The sequence below is a fragment of the Dryobates pubescens genome, chromosome 3 (assembly GCF_014839835.1).
Source record: "Dryobates pubescens isolate bDryPub1 chromosome 3, bDryPub1.pri, whole genome shotgun sequence".
In the NCBI taxonomy this organism is placed as follows: Eukaryota; Metazoa; Chordata; class Aves; order Piciformes; family Picidae; genus Dryobates; species Dryobates pubescens.
Genome location: NC_071614.1, coordinates 47,543,992 through 47,562,191, shown reverse-complemented (window position 1 = coordinate 47,562,191; position 18,200 = coordinate 47,543,992). Strand labels below are relative to the sequence as shown.

General features: G+C 40.0%; 1 protein-coding gene across 6 annotated transcripts in view; it reads right to left on the bottom strand.

Moving 5' to 3' along the window:
• Positions 1-18,200, bottom strand: part of MACROD2 (mono-ADP ribosylhydrolase 2) — a 1,047,040-nt gene that overhangs the window by 1,012,565 nt on the left and 16,275 nt on the right. For all 6 annotated transcript variants that reach the window (XM_054180117.1, XM_054180116.1, XM_054180112.1 and 3 more), the window contains exon 3: positions 5,778-5,885. In XM_054180117.1, coding sequence (XP_054036092.1) covers positions 5,778-5,885 — 108 coding nt within the window. The remainder of the gene's footprint in view (positions 1-5,777; positions 5,886-18,200) is intronic.

Genomic DNA, 18,200 nt, shown 5'->3' with positions numbered 1-18,200 from the left:
AAGAGCTGTTTCTGTTTAGCTCAGTTGCAAAAAAAACCCCAACAAACCAGAAACCCCACCAAAGACAACATTAATAAATACAAACATTCCATGATAAAAAAATAAAACAAACAATTTAAAATCCTATAAGCACCTTAAGGACAGATTTTATGTTTTGTTGATTCTACTTTCAGCAGAAAGAACATGAAAGTTAAGGGAATTCTTTTTATAATGAATGCAGATCTGAAGAAAAAAAATTAAATAAGCTCCAGAGTAAGAACTGCTGGTCACTGTGAAATAAAAAAGGGCAGAGTGAGTATACGCTCAACACTGTTTCAGGCCCAGCAACTGCCTAAAATACCCTCCCAATATTCAGGCCATTTGTGAAGTAATTTCTACTTCAGAAGCTACAAGATGAAAATTTCATGTGACAAATTAAGTTGCCAAACGAAATGGATTAGCAATCAGTGAAATTGCCTTATGTCATATCTGTTCCAGATTAGAATCCATCCTTTTTCCCCACCTGTTCATTAAGCACCAAGTTCAAGGCAACTGCAGCCACTGATTGCACATTAACAAGCTGTTTATGTGGAAAGGCATAGTTCAGCCACTATCTATACTTACACACTCATTTAAGTGTAATTCACAGACAATATATTCAGTTCCCAGTTTCAACACATAGTACATCTACCTTGAAGTGTAATTCTGGACTTGAGAAAAATGGGATGCCTCATAATATTAAACAGATTATACTTCAAGGTCAAAGTCAGGAAAAGAAGAGTCCAGAAGAAAATCTGATGCTACCTCCTGTTAAGAAAATTGGAGAAAGATACTGCTGTTACCCTAACATGCTTAAAAACAGTTGTGAAGTCAGAAGCCTAAGGGAAGAATGGTATAGTTCATTATGGAAACAGAATATAAAATAATATTAAAAATATCACATAAACCCAGCAATTTCATCCTCTAAGTCAAGTGCTATATATTCAGAGCTGAACCTTTTCCAGTTCTACATGCTTTTAGTACCAGTACATGGAGGTACAGCAGATATAATTCACTCTTTGAGAACACTCTTTTCTCTTAAAGCTGTTGTGAGGTCTTCCCCTCTGCACACCTTCACTCAGCTGGCCCTGCACAGCATGCTAAGGAAGCTAAGAAACCTGTGCAGCATACATCTGCCAGATCAGCATCCCCAGATGAAGTTACTCACTGTAGCTGTGAAGATGATTTCCTGTAGAGGAAATACCTTCTTGAACAGTATGAGGTTCAGTAATGCAAATCCAGCATCAGAAAGCAGTTAAAAAGAAAAATTAAAGACTTGTTTACTTATTTCCTTCGCTGAGTACTTTCACTACTTCTCCAAGTTAGATTTTACTGCCCATTTGTTTACTCAGAAGGAAAACAGTGCTAATTTAGAAGCAGCACTACTGGATTTGCTACCAGAAACACCTGCTTCAGTACAACCAATCACCTTCCTTTTTCCTGTAGATTAAAGGTTTCTGTTCTCAGTATCACACTTCTGTACAAGTGTCCAAGAATTTGCCAAACGTACAAAATAACATCTCTTCCAGTGTTCCACAAGTCATCCTATTTCCCCCAATCAAATCAAAGTAAGAGTAGTCCCTTCTTCTCCTGAAAAACAATTTCCCCTTCATCTTGCTGCTAGTAAAAACCCACTCACAAGCACATTGGTAGACACCACCTTATCTTAGAATACAGCCTGTAAAGTTTATTAACAGATATGAAGTAAACAAATACCTGAGGTCAGTGGCGGTGATCTGCTACTTAAGCGCTATCAAGTACGTAGACATGCATACCACATACATCCCAAAAATACAAGACCTTTATCTGCTTCAGATTTAAGAGTTACTGCATATGATATAAATACAAGCAGATTTTTCTTCTGCATTTAGTAAAAACAAAGGAAATTCATTATTTACTGCTTAGTTGATACTATAAGAATCATACAATTTGTTTTTCAAACCTTACTGAGGCTTTTGATGCTTATTTCTGTATTTGGGGTTGGCTAGTCTAATAAAAACAACATACTTGAAGTCTAAAAGTGAGCTCCATGATTGGAGGATTAATCCTTTTTTTCTTCCAGTAAGCCCTGAAAAATTAATTCAGGACTAGCGTTACCACATCAGACACTCCTAAACCATTAGACCATCACATCACAGAATGGTTTGGGTTGGAAGCCAGCCCAAAGATCATCTAGTTGCAACTCCCCTGCCATGGGCAAAGACACATTCCACCAGAACAGATTGCTCAAGGCCTCATCACCTCCAGAGAGGGGATATCCACAACCTCCCTGGGCAACCTCTTCCACTGTCTCACCACTCTCACTGTAAAGAACTTCTTCCTAATATCCAGTCTAAATCTACCCTCCTATCACTCCAAGCCCTTGCAAAAAGTCCTACCATCCAGACTTTAAATCAGCAGAGGCAGCAGGCAAGCAGACTCAGAAAAATACAGTTTTCTAAAGTCACAACTCGGAACATACATTACCTGCCAGCAAAAAGACTTGCTCCCTAAAGCTGTATTGTACCTTGGAGAAAGCAGCTCAAAAACATTAAGGTAGAGGGAGCTGGAGGGGCAGCAGGGTGGTATTACACACACTGGTGGTTTCAGCATTCCAATCTTAACTGAAACTGTTTTTCTTACATAGCCTATTGGGTCCACAGAAATGCTCTCTATCAGGAAATGCCTGCAGCATGAATAAAACGTACTAGAAAGAGCCGCACAGGGACCCATTTACCCCCCTCTCCCTACTCTAAACAAACACAGCCCCCCAAGCTGAATTCCCATGAGTTATTTGGAAGTTGGCTAATTGTGGTTATTTGGCTTTCAGGTGCTTGAAGCACTTTTTCAGTATGAAGGGACATCCAAGAATATTTAATTTGTTAAAGAGACCAGTTATAGATTATGCAGTAAGTACACACCTCAAGAAGAGCATGTTCATATTCTCAGAGTGTAATACTCAGAAGCAAAAGGAATATAGGAATAAAACCAAGATTTTTATACCCATCTTGACTCCTTTAAAAAAAAAAATAAAAAGGAAAGAAATTAAAATAGCATGATCCTTTAGGCAAAATATCAAGTTAAACTAATACCTACCTGCAACACAGCCAGTAGCAAAGTAGTTTAGGGAACCATTCTGGAAGGGTAGCACTTTTACAGGTGTATGGAATTGACATCGGTTTGCCATACTGTTCCCTTTACTTAAGGTCTATTTTGCTGTTTGCATAAGTCAAAGTAAATTAAAGCATTTAAACCGTACCTTCCTGCGGCTCTATTTCGGATCTGACTTGCTGTATGTTTAACTATTTATTACATGAGACAGTTAATGAACTTCCTAAATGCAGAGAGAAAAAAAAAAGTCAGGTCTCCTCCTTTCCTCTCTTCCTCCTGCAAGTTGCAAGCCACAGTTAAGGAAGCCTTAGTTGTTAACATTCAAGGTAGCCAAGAAGCTTTAAGTATAAAAAGAATGTGCACAGATTTATCACTAAAAAGTCTATCTTTGACAGGCTGCGTTTTCTTCAACTCACACACAGAAGCTGGTACTGTGACTGCGTCTTGCAGAAGGAGAAAACCATGGTGCTTTCACAAAGAACTCCACTGAGTGCAGAAACATGTTTTCAGATTCCAGCCAAGAGCTGTTGCAAAAATCTCAGTGCAGCAGCTAGGGTTTTTGCATAATGCCGACTCTTCAACCAAAACATCCTCCTCCTCATTTAGCTTCCCAACTACTCTCCACAATTAAGTTAAAAAACCTTTCACTTCAAAGGAGAAAGAAGGTGACACTGAAGCCATGAGCAAATCATAGACTTACACTTAAATTTTAATTACAGCTGTGATAGAGAACGTTTGATTTTAAGGTAACTCTAAGTTAGTAGTTGAAACATATTAACATCTCATAATAATTAATACATTATGCATTTTAGGAACTATAAAAGAGCACCTCAGAAACCTGCCAGTACCAATGTCCTGACACAGCTGATGCTACATAGCAGCTCAATATACTAAAATGTATCTGTCCCTTCCAGTAAGTAGTTTTGCAACATCTGAGTTTCTCAAACCCCCAAATCAACTCGTCTTCAACTTACAGACTTCAGTAGAAACAACTTCCTTCTTTCTGATAAAAGCCTTCTAGGTACTTAGAGTCTTATGTCTCTCTCTCAGTCTTTCAACCTCAGTTTTATCCTGTTATTCTGAGTGGTCTTTAATCCCTTCCTTAGAATTACATAGTAGTGTTGATTAATTGGTTCTATTTCTTATTTTTATCAGATAAGTGCATTTCTTATCAGGATGGCAGGCAAGTTTGCAGCCAGATAGCATCACCTGTAGCATGGAATTTGGACACCTCAAAAGAGAGAAAACCCCTTGAAAAATCAGAAGTACTCACATTCTAAAGCTAATCTACAACAAGTTCCAGCCTGTAATTCAAGGGAGGCCTATGAACAAAGAGAATCTAAATATAAATCAAGAGAAATATGCTAACATTGACTTACTCTAGAGCAATAAGGTAAGGAAGTCAGCGAGAACACTACTGGAAACATAATTTTGAATGAAGAGTTAAAAAATGTAAAAGATTAAAGCTTCAGAAGCCTGATCAGCACATCGAGGAGAAAATCATGCTATAAACAATACAGCAGCATCCTTGTCTGTATATCTGAAAGGCTTTTGTATGCCAAACTAGAAGATGAATACATACTTTTGCACAGCAATACCATCCTCATTACTTCAGAGTGCAAAAAGGCATATACTTTACAAAACCCACCATCTTCACTGTCAAGCACCGAGTCCTGCAGAAAGCAACATCAATTCAATAGAGTCTATTTACTAACTTCTAGACTGCATGAGCAAACATCTCTGTACTATCTACAGACACAAGGCAGTATCTCTATACAGCCTCTGTCAAACAAATCCATTTTGACCAATGCAACCTTTATTCTACCAAAGAGAAAACACTGCAGTACATTTCCTTCCAATACATGACCATCAGCAAAAATTTGTTCTTGAAAATGAATCAATACACCTGAAAAACTAGGGACAACGTCAGCCAAATATTAAGGTGAAAATCTCCAGCCTCAGGACACAAACTCTATTTTTTGAGGGGTGGCAGAGGGGAGGTTGGGACAACGAGCAAGATTTGGCTGGGGTACGCATGGAGGGAAATAACCTTTCCACAGTTCTTTCCAAACAGCCAAATTCACTCATTGTAGCCTAAAGCACAACAAAAATTAATCACATAGGCATTTCCCCCAGCTGCTGTCAGAAGCTATATACAGCTCTTAACTTCAGCTGCATACACAGACACTCAGGTGCTAGATAAGAAGAACTCTCCAAGTTATGACAAAAAATTTTTAAGATAATCATCACATTCCAAATACATGAAACAGAAATTAAGTTTTCCTATCAACTTATTGTTAAGGTTTTCAACATAACCTATCCCACAAACGGCTTACTTGATACAAACTGGAATATAGTGCAGTAGTTTAGGATCAAAATTCTACCTCCCACAATATCAAGTGTGAAGTTTCAGACACTCAAATCAAGTCAAATGATGGATGTAATATCACTATTTCATTCTTGGTGACCATGCTATTAAACTTTCACAATAATCCTTGTAACGGCACAGCAGATGAATAGATGCAACATAGATAAACTAGGAAAAAAATACATAGTTTAGAAGAGATTTCCAAAGGACATACCAATTTTATACAAATTTTCAAAGTTCAAACTTGCCAGGTGGCACTATGAAAGATTTTCAAGACAATGTAAAACATGTAACCACCTACCAGCATTCACAATGGCATCAACCTCAAGCAGTGTAATGTCGCCTCTGTAGAGAGAAACTTTGTCACTCAGACTCTTCTTCCCTTGCAGATCTTCTTTAGTATTTTCACCTACAGCCCAAGAAAGCAGGAACACATGATTACAAAGGTGGGTCCGAGATGACAAGCCCAGAGCAGGTATCAGTCACTCCAATTACACTATTGCAGCAGCCTTCAGTTTCACCTGGAGAGGGCACCAGTAACTCACAGAGATAACGACAGCTCCCTAAAATCACACCACTTGTTTTCATTTGGTTTCAAATACAAGCACTGATTCCTTGACCACATATCATTTGATTAAAAAACAAAAAGCATAAATGTGGGTTGTTTTTTGTTTGTTTGTTTGTTTTGAGTTAGATCCATCAGATAACCTCCCTTGGTAAGTGCAAGGGTACAAATTGCAAAAATGAAGAATTAGTTATAATTCTCCTGTTGAAGCAATAACTTATCCAAACCAGATTTATTCCAAACATGTACAAGAGCACAATGTTTGCCAACAGCCTCAAAACTAGCCCTGGCAGCAGGTAATAACAAAAAAGAAAAATAAATTCTCCAAAACACCAGAAAATTTGAAACTTCAAGCTTTGCCACCTTAAACTGCTCAACTAGAAGCGGGGCTGGGGCAAGTGAGGACGCAACACACATGAACTGTCAAAAGATTTGTTACTAAACAATGTTCTAACAGGTCCCTTACTCTGGTGACCTCTTGATTCTTGCATCACCATTTCACTTCATTTGCACCATACTCACTCTACGGAGCTGTTCAGTCACCTCAAACATTTCTACCAACACAGACTGGCCAACAGCTTAACTTGTTCTTGCATTGTTTGGCATCCATATAACTAATAATGACTTAAGGAGAAGAAAGAATGAATGCTTAACTGATTGTTTTTGTTTGGTTTGTGGTTTTGTTTTTTTTTAAGAACAACATCAAACTAATTCTCTCTGACACAAGCCAGAAGCTTGAGTTGATACATCGACCCAGTATACAACTGAATTGCTAAAGTGAGAAACAGTTCACAGTCCTCAGAACAAATGTTTGTGTTTTTTTTTTTTAATTTAAAAAAATTAAAAATCAAAGGAAGATTTAGTGAGAAGGTAGGAGCAGTCCAAACAAAATAGGCACTTCAGTTTTTGCATCAACCTTAATTCTAGTAATTTGTAGCAGTTAATGGCACTTGTTTGTTTGCCTTCTTTTTTTTTGTTGTTTGAGATTTTCTTTTAAAGGCAAAAATTGTCTTAATTGTGACAATATTTGTAAAGGAATACATACATAGAATACATACATAGAATAAACCAGGTTGGAAGAGACCTTCAAGATCATTGCGTCCAACCCATCAACCAATCAAACACCACCCAAACAACTAACCCACGGCACCAAGCACCCCATCAAGTCTTCTCCTGAAAACCTCCAATGATGGCGACTCCACCACCTCCCCAGGCAGCCCATTCCAATGTGCAATCACTCTTTCTGTATAGAACTTTTTCCTAACATCTAGCCTGAACCTCCCCTGGCGCAGCCTGAGACTGTGTCCTCTTGTTCTGGTACTGGCTGCCTGCGAGAAGAGACCAACATCCGTCTGTCTACAACCTCCCTTCAGGTAGTTGTAGAGAGTAATAAGGTCACCCCTGAGTCTCCTCTTCTCCAGGCTAAGCAACCCCTTGCCACCACTTCCAGTATACTAGCTCAGATCTGTGAGCATGACAAGCAACCATAAGCAGAAATAAGTAGTATTTATTTTAGAGCTTACATTTCTATCTTCAGCACAAGTGACTGGTATCAGAAATCATTATCTCAACCACTCCAAAGTAACTGGTATAACTCCGTTCTGCTGTGCATCAGCCCTCAACATGCTCAGTGCAGAACCCGTGCCATCTCTGTCGAAAGATACATTGCCACTACGGATGCGTAATAAGCGTAAAAGTAATCTTGCATCTGTGTGTATTCAGGATCTTTATTTCTGTATTGGGCTCCTTAAAGAGACTATTCCATTGCCACCAGATCACCCTCAGAATCTTGTCCTAGTTTTGAGCCACAGGCTCCCCAGGGCAAAAGGACAGAAAAGATATTTTACCCCTTCCCAAGGAGTAAATTTTTATTTATTTATTTTTTCAAATGTTCCACACTGGATTGGAAGTTTAAATGGAAATTCTGTTCACAAATATATACAAAAGGCATTCAGATAAAAGGAATGCACCTGGGGCTACCAGGCCAAAACCTTCCATAGCCTTCCAGAAAAAGCGTCCACTCCACCTCAGCAGGCCCCAAGAGCATCCAAACTGCAACCCCACTAAAGCCAGGCTAACCACAGGCTTCAACAGGCCCAGCGGCACAGCTGGACATTCCCTGCCAGCCAAGGCCAGGAAAAAGCCTCTCCCACACCAACCATAATAAGGGACATGCGTCTCAAGACAGAGAGAAGAGAGAGATGTTTGGCTGTATACTCCTTACACAGAAAATACATGAAAACAGAGCAGAATAACAGATTACAATATCCTGGGATGAACTGCCTGCCCCCCAGGACTCTCTAGCCTCTGGAGAACTTTTCTTTGTGGTTATACCAATTAAATCTTGATTTCCCTTAACCTGCAACAAGTCTGAACTCAAGCAAAGAGTGCTTTTGCAGAAAGGTATCAAGTTTTTATTCTCCTGAGAACCTTGTATCACTCCAACCTCAAAATTATACTGCTCATCCATTTTTCCACAGAAGACAACCACTGCAGTTAGACATTGAGTTGTATTAAAACAAAAATCAGCCTCTGTGACCAATTTACAGTCTGATGCATTATCTGCAATCTGCCAGCACGTAGGACAGTTGTTTTCCCCATCCCTCCACAGTGAGCTGGAGCTCCGCCAAGTTTGAAATGCACACCACCACCCACCCTCTCCACCTCCCGCCCAAGTTACTGCAACACTACTTAACTTCAAACCAAAACACATGGAAATTTTCAAACTAAAACCACTGAAGTTTAAATAGAAAACAGTTTGGATACTACACTGTTTTCACCAATGATATAAAACCAACTTAAAAATACCAACACAACACACCATGAAGAGCCATGAGGACAACAGATACTAGACAAAAAAATAAATGCAATTCTCGTTATCGTTAATTTCTGCATCACAGGGAAAGTGGAGGTGTCCTTTAGTCAATTCACCAGCAAGGTCTTCTAGCTGTTTCTGTTGGGTGCAACATTGTGCACACCAAGACTGCCTCTCAATTTTCTATCCCCCACAGGGTTCACAACTTTGCCTCTAGTTCTCACTCTTTGCAAATACTGAATATACTTGATCATGGTTCTCTTGATGCTCCTTCCCCACAGAACAGCATTAGAAATTCACTACCTGGTGAAGAAAACAAACAAACCCTAAACAAAACAAACACACACAAAGCAAAAACTACAATACACAACCACAGAAAAACAAACCAACACCACTACCCCAAAGGCCCCACCAAAAGCCCAAAACTTATAATCACTTCTATATGACCTATCATATCCTCTTCAGTAAGGGACTTGAACATCTCTCCTATGAAGAAAGACTGAAAGAACTGGGACTGTTTATTTTAGAGACATGAAGGCTAAGAGAGGATCTTATTCATGCCTATAAATATCTCAGAAGTGTGTGTCAAGAGGAAGGGGACAAGCTCTTTTCAGTGGCAGCTGGTAATAGGACAAAGAATAATGGATATAAGCCAGAACACAGGAAGTTCCATTTCAACGCGAGGAGAAACTTCTTTCCTGTGAGGATGCTGGAGCCCTGGAGCAGGCTGCCCAGAGAGGTTGTGGAGTCTTCTTCTCCGGAGACTTTCAAAACCAACCTAGGCATGCTCATGTATGGCCTTCCCTAGGTGATCCTGCTTTTGCAGGGGCAATGGACCAAATGGTCTCTGGATATCCCTTCCAATCCCTATCATTCTACAATGCCAGGATTCTATGATTCAGCAAGTCCCTTACCTGCCCTACAGTTCTTGGAAGAGCCCTGATGTCCACTGTGTTTCATACAATTAGCTCAGCAGTAAAAGCACAGGCTGCCTTGTTGTGGTGGTTTGGCCCTGGCCTGAAGTCCAGATGCCCACCAAAGCTGCTCTATCACTCCCCCTCTTAAGTGGGCAGGGAGAAAGGGGAAAAAAATAATAGCAAAAGCCAGTAATAGGAGAGGAGCAATTTTAATAACAATAAGAAGCAAACAGCAATAGATCGCATGGAAGCAAAAAGCACAGAGAGATGTTAGTCTCTACTTCCCATCAGCAGGATGATGGTCAGTCTCAGGAAGCTTGGTGGTTACTTGGGAGGACAGACACCATAGATGAATCCCCCCACTTCCTTCTTTCACTTCATCTGAGCTGATGTCATATGGTATGGAATACCTCTTTGGCCAGTCTGGGTCAGCTGGCTCAGCCATGTCCCCTCCCAAAATCTTGCCCACCCCTCAATGTACTCTTGGGGCAGGGAAATGTTGAAAGGACGCAGCCTGGATACTTATTCAACAGTAGCCAAAACACCGCTGTGTTATCAACTACTGCTACAAAACACAGCACTAGAAAGATGCTGTGAGGAGAATTAACTCCAGCTCAATCCAACCCAATACACTTGTACATCTTTGATGAATTACCTTCATTTATTGCAATAAAAGACTGATTTAACAGAAGATGGGAGATTACACTTACTTGCTTTCATGCTGCTTGTTACAGAAAGACACTCCACAATGATGGAAGACATGGAGAGCCAAGCCTTGTTCACAAGGACTCAACAATTCTACTAATATACTGCTGATTACAAAAGCAATCTCAGTATCATTCAAGTAGTTGTAGGAGATACAACTGTTTTTCTTGTGCCATCTGTTAGATTTGTGGGGCTGCCAGACAACATTTCCTAACCAAGTCAAAACTGGTATAGGATCTGGGATATTTTCTTCTCCTGTAATCAATTTAGTCATCTTGACTAAAGTGTAGGGTACTACACCTAGGGACAAATAAACCCATGTATCAGTACAAGCTAGGAGCTGACCTGCTGAAAAGCAGCTCTGTGGAAAGACACCTGGGAGTTCCAGTGGACAGCAGGATGACCATGAGACAGCAATGCCAATGGCTCCTGGGATGCATCAAGAAGTGTGTGGCAAGTGGGTCCAGGGATATTCTCCTGCACTTCTACTCTGCCCCAGCGAGATCTCACCTGGAGTACTGTGTCCAGTTCTGGGCTCCCCAGTACACAAAGGCCAGGAAACTGCTTGAGAGAGTGTGGCAAAGAGCTACAAAGATGTTTGGGGGACTAGAAATCTCTCTTACGAGGAAAGACTCTGTCACGGGTTAACTCAAATGTTTGCTAGGGATAAGTTGAATCCCTAGACCCAAAACACTGCATTTTTAGAGATAATAAATCCTTCTTGCCAAAGCAAATAAAACTTTCCAGTCTGTCTCTACATTGGTTGTCCACCTTAGAACACAGAAAACCAGGAAGATTCAGTGTATTTCCACTCCTAAAAATAAAACCCATCAACTAACCACACACTACACCAAGGTTCTGCCAAAGTCCATCTCTGTTTTAGATGGAGGCATCACAGACCCCAAGACAAGGTAATGTTTTTTTTGGTCAGTGGCTGTGAATGAGAAGTTTAAGACAATAAACCAGGTCGGAAGAGACCTTCAAGATCATCGTGTCCAACCCATCAACCAATCCAACCCACCTAAACAACTAAACCATGGCACCAAGCACCCCATTAAGTCAATGAAACAATCACAGTAAGAGAAAATAAATTTTCTGAAGTATCTGCACAGGAATCTCAGCACAGGTACAGCAAAATTTAAGAAGCACTAGAAAATGTCTAAAATCATTCAGACAGGCAGTAACGATTAGGAAGGAAACCTCCATCCCTCCTGGAAGATCTGTCTCCATCTCCACAGCTCTCCTGGCTCACAAATACAGCAAGCACCTGCACAAGAAGCATGGATGCCTTCAGATCACCAGATTTAGTCAAGCCATGGTTATTAAAATGCTAAAATAGTAGTTGAAATAGGATTATGGAAGTACTGAGCATGAGCAACAGCTTCTGCTTTACTTGGAGTTCTAACCTTATGTACCCCTGAGAAGACTCTTTCTGGGGCTTTCCTTCCCTCCAGAGTAAGGCTCTGCCCCCATGTTTTACCCTATGCCCACCTCCATTGAAAAAGTAAAACCAGAGGCTTTTACTGGGAGATGCTTCCAACAATGAAAAGGAGAAAAGGAAACCTATGGTGTGCTCTCAAAGCGTCATAATCAGCCTAAGTCTGGCCATTTAGATTCCCTCCCAACTCTCACATCACAATTTCTGTTATTCATTTTCCTTCCTTAATCTCAATATTGTGCAAATAGTTATGTGCAGTGTGTCAGTGAGGATTATGAATGGGCTCAAACTGCAGTTTAAGCACATTAACATTTCACCTACTTCATTACAATTATGTCTGCATGTCAAAAGCAAATAAATCCTGGATTTGTTTTGTTAAATATCAATTTTACAAGGCCTGTTCATGTAGTCTGGGTATCTGCCTTTTGAGATAGGGATGAAGACTCTGGGATTGCGCTGAGAATTTCCCAGGACCAGTTAATGACAGCCCTGCATATGGAATTATGGACCCTAATGAATTCAAGGCTGAAAGCAACAGCAAAGCCATGACCTGTCATGCAGGTACATATCACAACTATTTAGAGTTTACCAGTTCCAATTAATAAAAAGAATTCATTGGCACATAAAATATTAAGAAGAGGGGGTAAATGGAACATTCACAAGCTTCTGAAATGTCTTTCTAAATTCCACTCACAGCACAACAGCAGCTCTATCATAAAATGACTGTTGGCATAAACACAGTCAGTGCAAGTCTATTTATCCAAAAGAAATTAAATGAAATTTGCAAAGTGAGGTGCTGAGGTGTGCGAGAACCCCACATGCATGCCAAAAATCTGCATTTTCAGATGCAAGGACCTAGCAGAACTCTGGAAGAAACACCCAACAAAAAAGCAATTCATAAGACTTACGTTTCAAATTTTTTTCCATACGCCTACCTAACCTCCCTACCACTTCATCCTAAATAATACTAAATCTTTTCTCCACTGCCTACTTAATCCTAAATCAGGTCTTTACAATAGCTTTTCTGGGGTGATTCTGACATGACAGAAAAAAACAAACAAACAAACAATCTGCTAGGGAAATGTATCAATATACTGAGTAATATTTAACATAGAAATAAAGGGGGGGGAAGGAGGGTAAGCTCTTTTTTAAGCTCCAGTATTGCTATAGCAACTTCTCTTAGAACATGAAGTCAATGGTCACTAAACCATGTTTTTATCACCAAGGACGGAGTTGATCCTGTTACATCCTTCCCAAATTTCATTTTGTTTAGGCTGGTTTTCAAGACATGCAACAGTGGAAAGAGCATGAACTCTTGGTCCTCTATTTCCCCCCTCAGCTCAAGTCTCAACAATATATGTAGTTGAATATCTTCACTATAAACAGTTGAAACTTTATGTCCCCAAACCAATTTTTCCCTTCAGATCCACCCCATCACCTTCTATGACTCCATCCATACAACCTAACTGCCTTTAGCTTTTCCTCCTAGGTGACACACTTTAGTCCTTGAACCATGCTCTCAGCAGCGGAGGTCTCAACACAAAGTACAGAAACAGGCAGCCCTATCCCTCAGCTTTACTTACAACTTCTTATAACGTGCACCAAAGAAAAAGGGCCTTTGCAGTTCACAGGGGTGCAGAAAAATGCATTAGATTTAGTGAACAAAAACTTTGCCTTTGAAAGAAAACACGTGAAACTCTTCAGAAGAGGAAAAAGGACGTCCAGAGAAGCTCACTAGAGGGAGCCCACATAAAGGGCATGAATAAGCTCAGCTGGTCCAATGGAAAAGAGGATGGCCCAAACCTAACATAATTGTAGAATAAACTGAAACTCAGAGACTGCTAAGACAGCCAGGATTTTGAATTCTACTACACTGTGAAGTACCTTCACTTGTCAAACAAGTATTACACATCCAATCATGAAAACCCTTACAGCAATACCAAAGAACTTGCAGCTGAAGGGAGGAAGAAAACCTACAGCTGGAAGAACTTCTGTTAAAAAAATCATTTAGAATTATTTGATAATGAAAGGGTAGAGCACACACAAAGTGGTAAAAATAGTTAAAGCCACATAATATAAAGCAATACCTATGGCAAAAGAAAAAGCTTTTGGTACTCCATGAGCAAAAGCAGATAAGGGAAGAAATCAAAGAAAGAAGCAAAAAGGATTTACAGCAGCTAGGCTCACAAGCTTTCACTGTTACAATAGAATTCTGTTGAACAAAAGAGATTTAATTTCCCCCCTCCTGTTTGTAAAAACAAGAGTAACAGACTGAATTGCAAGAACCAAAGCTGAAAGGGAGAGTTTCATCATTTATAGTCAGCTTTAAAAGTCACAGCTGAAGGAAGTAAATCAACTTCAAGTTAAAAAGAAATAACAAGTCTAACTGCTATCTAATTAATCCCTGCCACAACAGCTACTAGTAAAAACGTATCCCCACCATGACAGCTTCTCCAACAGCGGTCTATAGCATGAGGAAGAAACAGCACTGGGAAAAGAACCTGAGCAAGAGTCAAGGGTCCCAACATAAACCCTGACCAAGAGCAAGCCTATCCACTCCATTGAGAATCCTTAGCAATGGCTGGACTAGGACACTGCTCCACTTCTCTTAAACCGCTGAAAAACAGTAACAAAAAGGAGCTGAACAAGATAAAGGTGCACCTGACCACAGGGAAAAGGGCAGCGACATTCTGCTACATATTCTGTGCACTCTTTCATTCAGTGCTCTTTTCTTTTTCCTCAAAGCTTTGTTTCTACAAGTGCCTCATACAGATGAAAAATAACAAACTATTAGCAATTACTAACCTCACATACAACACCGCTTTCTGTGCCATTTGTTTCTGCATAGGCTTACAGAGCGTTAAAAAAGACAGATTGTAAGATCTATTACACTACGTGCCTGCTTCCACTCCTACTAACCAAGGATGATTGTACAGGAAAGGCAATTGCTTATCTAAATCAAGATAAGCATTATTTCCATATGTTCCATCACCAGGGGGAATGCACTCACAGATGCACTCTAGTACTTCAGATTTGTAGTACAGATTTGCTCTATCAGTTCTTGGACTTAAACAAGATCAGAACCTGAGCACAAGGAAGAAACATCTGTTGCAGACAAATCACTTCCTACCTAGCCAAGAATGCAGCACAACATGCAACTCAAAGGCACTTGATGATGAACACACCACCTTCTCCCTCCTGGCAGAGCACTCTGCCAATATGCTGTTTTAGCTAATTACAGTGGCATTATTGGACTAGCTAAGGACTATACCCAAGTACTGAATTTGAGGCCTACAGATATCATGTATGACAGAATGGATGAGCTTGGGTGGGACCTCTAGTGATCATCAAGTTCAGCTTCCCAACTCCACACAGTTACACAAAGTGAGTTTCCTAGGACCCTGTCCCAGTTGAATTTTGACTATCTCCAAAGGAGAAGACACCACATCTCAAAAAAATGTGTTCTAGTGCTCAGCCACCCTCACAATACGTGTGTGGCTTTATTTTCTTATGCTCAGAATTTCCTCCTTCAATTTCTGACGGTTGCCTCTTGTCACTGTGTACCCCTGAGAGGAGTCTGGAGCCATCTCTTTTATGCCCTCCCATCATATTGTTATAAACATTTACGAGATGTCATCTGGGGAGTCTTTTCTTCAGGCTAAATCCCAACTTTCTCCACGTCTCCTTGCAGAATAGATACTCTCATCCTTTTCTCTGTGGCTCATGTGGTGTATCAACACCGTGTTCTGCTTTGATACCATTGATATATTCACTGAGGCCTCTGCTCCATCTTCCAGGACAAAAGGCCATGGTATCATACATTTGAGGATTTTTCAAGAGTTATTTGGTCTCCATTTGAGGAAGCAAGCATCACTCGATGTCCACCAGTCAGCTGAGGAATTCATTCATTGAACCACACCATAAATGAGTTCAGCAGTGCTATGACATACTAAAGCTACTACAAAAAACCAGAACTAACTCGTTTGGTCCAAGTTAAATGTAGTGATATGGCTATGAGTAGCCCTCAAGCAGGCTTGTAAATATTGAAGCCACTGAAAACTACATTACACACAAAAAAGAAAAATTGGCATAGTAGAGGAATTGACAAAGAACAGCCCATCAGTCCTAACAACCCACACAATACTCACAAAACACAGTCACTCAGCTGCTACAACAGTCTCATGTAGTCCTTAGAATGTTATGCTCCAATCTCTTCCTCAAGTCTATGCCACACAACTCTGTATAGCCACCAAAACAAACAAAAAACCCACCACAAAAAACCACTGTGACAAAAAGTCAAAGTCTGCAAGAAGAGGAACAAATGGAGAAGCTCGTCCCTTTTCTGAAGTTTTATAAAACAAGAGAAGAGCTGGCTTAGAGTACAGAAGTACCAAAGTATCAGAAAGCAGTAACAACAAGCAAGGAGAACAAGTAAAGGAATACATTCTTGACTTTTTTTTTCATACAACCTGGTTTGCAGGGGCACACTAATGTTAATTCATAAACCAAAGTCTTCTCACTTCAGTGGCACGTACAACAACAGCAAAGACACAACATAAGTAGGCTGAGGCCCAAGGGTATTTGTGCTTGCCTGGAGAGTCTGCATCCAGCTGTTATCATTACTAAGCTTGCTGCTGCTGACTTGATTCAGGGACCATAGGAATGGCTGCTGCTTTAGCTGTGGCTCAAAAGGAGCGGTGCTTTGTGTACTTGAAATGCGTTCAATCCCTGTCTTGTTAGCTTGGTTATTTGAGTTTTTAAAAGGTGAATCTTCAGAGGGCTTCAAGATTTCTTAACAATTTAATAGAATAAAGGCTCTGCTGGACAGCATATTTCACAAGTTCTTGCCCTAGTCTGATTACCAGTACCTCAAGAATTTCAATAGCCATTTTTTTCATGTAGAATGGCAGTATTGAGTAGTTCTGAAGTACATTAAATGGTTAGTCAAGGCCACATAGATGCAAGAACTACAATGCCTCATTTCCATCTCAACTCCTCCTTTAGTATCTCCCTCTACCACAGAGAGCTTGTAATGAACAATAGAAGCTCAAATATTGAGAGAAAAACATATTACACACCTTTTGACCACTGTTCACTGCCTCACAGAAATACATTGATACTTCTCTACAAAAAGCTAGCAGACTACAGATAAGACTTCACTGCAAGAGCTGTGTTTCAGTAATATCATAGCATTCATACAACTGGCTCCTAATATGTTCAAATCAATTCAGTACCCTCCTGTGATAACTATGAGTCTTCATCCAAAACTTACATTACCAGCAGTACAATTCAGCTTTAGCAACCACCTGGAGAGAGGAAAATAAATAAATAAGCCTTTTCACAAGCAGCCAGGTTGTAAATAAAATAGATGCTGCTGAAAACCAAACAACAAATAGTAAAAGCTCCTTTTTAGTAAGTGTGAATAGCATATCCAACATCAAGTAGAATTAAGATAAGTTTATACTGGGAAACCACAAACTGCTTAGTATTCATTCATTAGCTTACTGAACAGTCAGTTTTTACTCTACACGCTCTGCTTTTCTTAATACCCTATATACCATTGCTAAGCAACAGCTTCTCTAGATGAATGTTACAGCCTTTTTTTACAATTAACTGTGGAGCTTGGAAATAAATATTAAAAACTTACTAGCAGCAAACTATGAAACTTCTGCAGAACTATCAGCAAGTATTTCTTGCAGTTGTCATTCAAGAATCTCTACATGAGACGCAGTGACAACTGCTTACTAGAGGGGAGCAGACAACTGGGTTTCCTAGTACCAGGGGACAGATAGGTAGGCTTTTATGCAAGTACAAAAGGTATTTTCCACATGAAGCTATTAGCCTTGGTGGGCAGCACTCACCTGACAGCATTGCCACCTTCCCTTCTCCTCAAGATCTCACATATAATCTGCTGCTCTAAGAGTCAACAGAGCTTCATTGCCAACAGCAAATTACAGAAGAAGCAGCTCAGTATTTGAAAAGAACTCTACCAAGAGCCAGTTGTGTTTGAGTCTTACTTGCTTAATTTAAGGACTTGAAAAATAGGAAGCAGCACAAATTCACAAGCAATTACAAACTCATTAGAAGTCTTAAGCTCTATCTTCACCAAACCTCTAAGCCTTTAAGTCAACATAAGCACATGTTGCTGTGCACTGTCTATTCTGTCTGGATTTTGTTATTTGTGACACACTTATAGACTTCCTCTTATAACAAGTCTGGTAGCAATGCAGAAAGAGGAAAAGAGAAACAATAGCAGCCTGCTTTTTCTTTGAATATAACTGGTC